This window comes from Sinocyclocheilus rhinocerous, unplaced genomic scaffold, assembly GCF_001515625.1.
Source record: "Sinocyclocheilus rhinocerous isolate Xijiao unplaced genomic scaffold, SAMN03320098_v1.1 scaffold1902, whole genome shotgun sequence".
NCBI classification, from domain to species: domain Eukaryota; kingdom Metazoa; phylum Chordata; class Actinopteri; order Cypriniformes; family Cyprinidae; genus Sinocyclocheilus; species Sinocyclocheilus rhinocerous.
This window is the reverse complement of record NW_015665924.1, coordinates 147972-153017: the sequence shown is the minus strand read 5'-3', so window position 1 is coordinate 153017 and position 5046 is coordinate 147972. Positions and strand designations below refer to the sequence as shown.

At 37.6% G+C, this 5046-nt stretch overlaps 1 protein-coding gene and 1 long non-coding RNA gene across 4 annotated transcripts in view; one reads left to right on the top strand and one right to left on the bottom strand.

The window, feature by feature from the left end:
* Positions 1-2806: 2806 nt before the first annotated feature.
* The window catches only part of prpsap1 (phosphoribosyl pyrophosphate synthetase-associated protein 1), a 27003-nt gene continuing 24763 nt past the window's right edge, over positions 2807-5046 (bottom strand). The window contains exons 11-12 of one of the 3 annotated variants that reach the window (XM_016542828.1): positions 4337-4525; positions 2807-3174 (exon numbers count right to left, since the gene is read on the bottom strand). In XM_016542828.1, coding sequence (XP_016398314.1) covers positions 4367-4525 — 159 coding nt within the window. In that variant the 3' untranslated portion in view covers positions 2807-3174; positions 4337-4366. Of the gene's footprint in view, positions 3185-3736; positions 4526-5046 lie in introns of those variants that run through there. The other 2 variants (XM_016542829.1, XM_016542830.1) reach the window with 2 other exon arrangements.
* Positions 4726-5046, top strand: part of LOC107731683 (uncharacterized) — a 26955-nt gene continuing 26634 nt past the window's right edge. The window contains exon 1 of the long non-coding RNA XR_001638796.1: positions 4726-4736. This is a non-coding gene — a long non-coding RNA (uncharacterized LOC107731683). The remainder of the gene's footprint in view (positions 4737-5046) is intronic.

The window sequence follows — 5046 nt, the reverse complement described above, 5'->3', positions numbered from 1 at the left end:
GTAGGTACGACGGCTAATCAAAATGGTACTTACTTGCGCTTATCCGGATTGTTCAAACCGACTTAAAACTAAAAGATTATGTTCTCTCGCGCGAACTCATTCGGGAGTGGTGACTTTCCACGTATTCCCAACTTCTGAGCCTGCTCGCCTGAAGTTATGGTTGATTGCTCTTCGGCTGGATATCAACACAGCCATTAACGTAAACTACGCCAGAGCGCGTACACACCTCACGCACCGGATGCCGTGCGCGCGCTCAAAGCAGTTGGACATAGTGCTGTATTAGAGGTAAAATATGATATAAATACTGTTCGGTTTCTGGCACAAACCGATCGTTTCGTGTCTTAGGACATCAATGTGTCGTCACGAGCCGCAGGGTTTAATTTGGATTTGTCTGTGCATGTTTTTTTTACTCTCATAGATTTTGTTACCATTGCCATGCATTATACGACTGATAGACTGCAACGGCTGGAGTTAAAAATCATCATATGTGTTCTACTGAAGAAACAAAGTCACCTACATCTTGGATGCCCTGGGGGTAAGCAGATAAACATCAAATTTTCATTTTTGGATGAACTATCCCTTTAAGTTAAAATGATGGATTTGTTTCTTACAAACACATGGCTCTCTGCTTTACAAGGCTATAATTGATGGACTGGGGTTGTGTGGATTATTGTGACGTTTTTATCAGCTGTTTGGACTCTCATTCTGACGGCACCCATTCACTGCAGAGGATCCACTGGTGAGCAAGTGACGGAATGCTACATTTCTCCAAATCCGTTCCATTGAAGAAACAAACTCATCTACATCATGGATTGAAATGTTCAGCTTTCTAACCTTAAACTTACTTTCACTTTCCACACTTTCTGTATACTTGAAACAAGTGAAACATGCCAATGCAGTAAGTGAAAATGTAACGGCGAAAAACAGTTTAATTCAGTTTTCAGGTGGCGTCACACCCTTACAGGAACGCCCACATGGAGGGCAAACCAAGGCTTTCCTCCGCTGACCGCCAGTTATTTTTTATGAGGTTTGCATTAAGTAGTAATGTAGTAAGACAGTGATATTTAAAGGCCAAATTCAGTACACACCTTATTGTTGATGCACACTCTGTACAGGCAATCAGATGAACCCAGAATATAAACACAATGCGAAAAGTTTAATATTACATGTTTTCCCATAGCAAACTGTTATAAAGAAAACACAACCATTTAGCGTATTGCATTCAGATTTCGAGCTCATCTGTTTGCCTGCATAAATTACACATCAATAAAAATGTGTGAACAGAATCTGATCTTTTAATATCACTGTTTTAAAGGCACTTTAAGTGTTTTCACATTAAACGTTTTAGAATGTCACACTGTTTTTTTTATTGAAATATTGTGGCGGGTGTTTTATATGTATTGCAAATGGCCAAAACTTGCATTTTGTTCACATATCTTTGTTTTATCCTTTTGAGAGATGATCTAAATATTTGTGGATTGGAAACAGATGGAAAATTGACAGGCTTGTGCTGCAGTTCTATGGATGTTTTGCCCGCCATGTCTTAGAGTCAGTCACATGACTGAAAAATTCCATAGGAACGGAGGAATGCGGAAGTAACGCGTGTCATGGAGCAGCCATTGGTCCCAAACAACCAATAGTTGTTCTAGCCCATTCATTTCAGTGCTTCTCAAGGACACTCGCTGGTAAATTGAAGAAATTACTGCTAACCAGCAGTGGTATTTTATAAAGCGTTTGTCGTTAGATAATAGACAGTTAATACTATAATCGCAGTTAGATAACATGAGCAACACTTTAATAGCGACCATAACCAGATTCTAGTTGTCATATTTTTTATAGTTTTTAGTCTTTCTGCAATCTTTCTCTCTCCCTGTAGGAGGTAGAATGAGTTTCTGTGAAGCCTGCCCATAACTAGCTCCTTTTTAGGAATAAATAGCGCCTCTCTCCACCCTCAATACCATGACTGAGGTGAGACCCTTAAGCAAGGCACCGAACCCCCAACTGCTCCCCGGGCGCTGCAGCATTGGCTGCCACTGCTCTGGGTGTTTGTTCACGGTGTGTGTGTGTCTGTGTTTGTTCACTGCTCACTGCTGTGTGTGTACACTTAGATGGGTTAAATGCAGAGCACAAATTCCAAGTATGCGACGCCAAACGTCATGTCCTTTCCTTTTCCTCATAAAATAACACTAAGAGTAATTAGCCTTTTTAAATTTAACATTTTAAAAATTCTAAATTTACCAAAATCGAGTGTTTGATAATGTCTACACATATATTCAAATGCAAAACCTAAAAACAATAAGTAGGCTAATCTAGAGCTGTATGTATATTTATTAAACAGCCATACGGACATCTGGTTAAACCATGGCACATGAATATTATTTTTCCGGTCTCTAATTTGCCTCTGCATTGGACTTTAAAAACATTATCTCTATCTTAACCTTAAATATAGTGTATGCACAATAATGCAAAATACTTTATCTTAAAAACATGCCATTTTTATTTATACAAAAAATATATTATTTATTTTGATTCGGTGGCAAAATGTGACCTGGACACATTTTTGCGAGTTTTGTTTGGGTCCCTTGACTTGGTCTAAGCTCCTCAGTGTCATGTGAATAAACCTGAGGAGTTTAGAGCAAGTAAAGGGTCTTTTACTAACTCCTCCTCTAATACTGAAGACCACTGATGACATGTCATCCTGACATGATGGAGATTCTCAAATAGTACCTTATCGCTTGAGTAAATTACATGCATTTTTTTCTTCTTCTGTGAATTCAGTTCAATAAAGATACACCTGAGCAGCATGAAGCAAATCACTTGTGTTTATTTACAAAAATAAGATTGCAAAGCAACAGCAGATTCAATACACTGTAGCAAAAGCGTATGTTCTCCGTAAGGTTGGACCATATTTGCACTAATGCAAAAATATAGCTAGAACAGCTCTGAATAAGGTTGCCATAGCAACCACGCTCGCTCTCACAGAGTGAGGCACTGGGAAACGGGCTAGTTGATGCACAATTGAGGAACACAGAGAAGTGGAAGACGATGTTAAAAAGAAAGAAGTGTAGCTATGCTTCAAACGAACACTGACCGACGGCTCGACGGCAGAGACAAACGCACACAGAGGGAGTACAGGGGCAGTGTTGGTGCACGTTTTCTCCGTCCGTCAGTGATCTACCGGACACACAAAACTCATGCATTGTTGTTATCAGCTTACCATTAGGTTTTACAATCCTGTCACAACCTCCGCTAAGGTTTAATCAGGAAGCAAAAGCTAAATGTTTTTTTTTATCTGATTGGGTGGATGTCACTGCTACAAAGCCACGTGATCACAGTATACTGCATTTAGTTATGCTAAAAATATCTGCAGTATATAACTGGCTTAGTATTGCTAATATGGTTTGTTTAAGATAAAACCCAAAGGCAATACAGATCTTAACATTAGCACACAAATGTAAAAGACTGAAACGGAGGAACATGCCATTTTAGCTCGCTTAGTTTTGTTATGTAGGAGTACAGATGCGTTTTACGAGAAGTATTCACAGTACTTGGTTCATTTAGAGCTCATTTGTTTGTCGTCTGGAGTAAACATTTATGACACAAATCAACCAAACAAACCAGCATTTTCTGTAACATACTATATTTTGATTCCTTAATGTGATTTTAAGGGTTTAAGGAATAGTTCACACAAAAATTAAAAATCAATATTTACTGTATTCACACTCCAATCCTGTATGACTTTGACTCTCACGTGGAACAACGGGATTATATTTTAAAGAATATGCTTGACACTCTTATAATATTAGCAAAAATGGACGGTTTGCTTTTTGGGTTCCACAGACAGAAATGAGTGAATATGAAAGAAATTTCATTTTTGAATGAACTATACCTTTCATTTTGAAGCAACTATGGCACAATTAAACCAAAATAAACCAGAAATACTGGTAAGCAGTGAAATCATCTTACTGTAAAGTTTTACCAGTAGATCTAAAACCGTTGATTTCACTGCAGAGTATCACTTAAAGTAAAAAAAATAATAAAAAGTAAGTGAACACTTGCATAAATGATGTTGTTTGCATTGGATTATCATTTCATATCTATGTTCATATCTGCACACTGGCAACTGCTTGAATTTAAAGGTTTGAGTCGGTCTTCATTTATTTTAGACTTCATCAACTATATCATTTGGCAATGGAAGTTTTTTTTATTGTTCTGCAGAATAAAAGGGGTTTATTTGAGGAATGAAGGTGATTGTAGTGTTGGGAATGGGGAACTGCATTGGCACACCTCTCAAGTGTGTAAGAGGGGAAAGATTTCCCTTAACTCTACACCTCACCTTTGTCTCTAATGTAAATGTGTTTGTTGGCTAGTCGTCTACTGTGATATTGCGGAACAGGTAGGCCATGGACTCCCCGTTGTGGATGCGTCGGATAGCCTCGGCCAGGATCATACTGACATCCACTGTCTTGATCTTAGGACACTGCAGCTTTTGCACCTCATGAGGGACAGTGTTGGTCACCACAACCTGAAAGACCATAAAGATATCCCAAACATTTGGTCATGCTACGTCATTTTATACTTCTTCAAAATTCACATCAATATTTGATGTTGAATGTATTAAGCATCCATGTACATGAAGGTAAGTAACTGCTGATGGACATCAAACCCCATTCTCTGGAAATAATGCCACTTGTGTAAGAAAAGTTCATGAATTTATTTTTATTCCATTTGAAAGAGTTACAGCTGAACTCTTCTGAAGAATAACCTTCTCTTCCTAATCCATGCCCAAACTATCAATTGCAACAGAGTCACAGTAAATCTGGAATTTTCATACTTCAAATGTGAATAGCATCACTTCGTTTTAATGTGCCATGCCATAAATTACAGATTATAATATTAATTAATAAAGGCATAACCACTACATTCAAAAATACATAAATAAATAAATATTAGAAATACATAAAAAAAATTAATAAATAAAAATTATAATAAACTGAGTTTTTCCTTCTTCCGTTTTTAAAAAAATCTCCGTCCACATGAAAACGC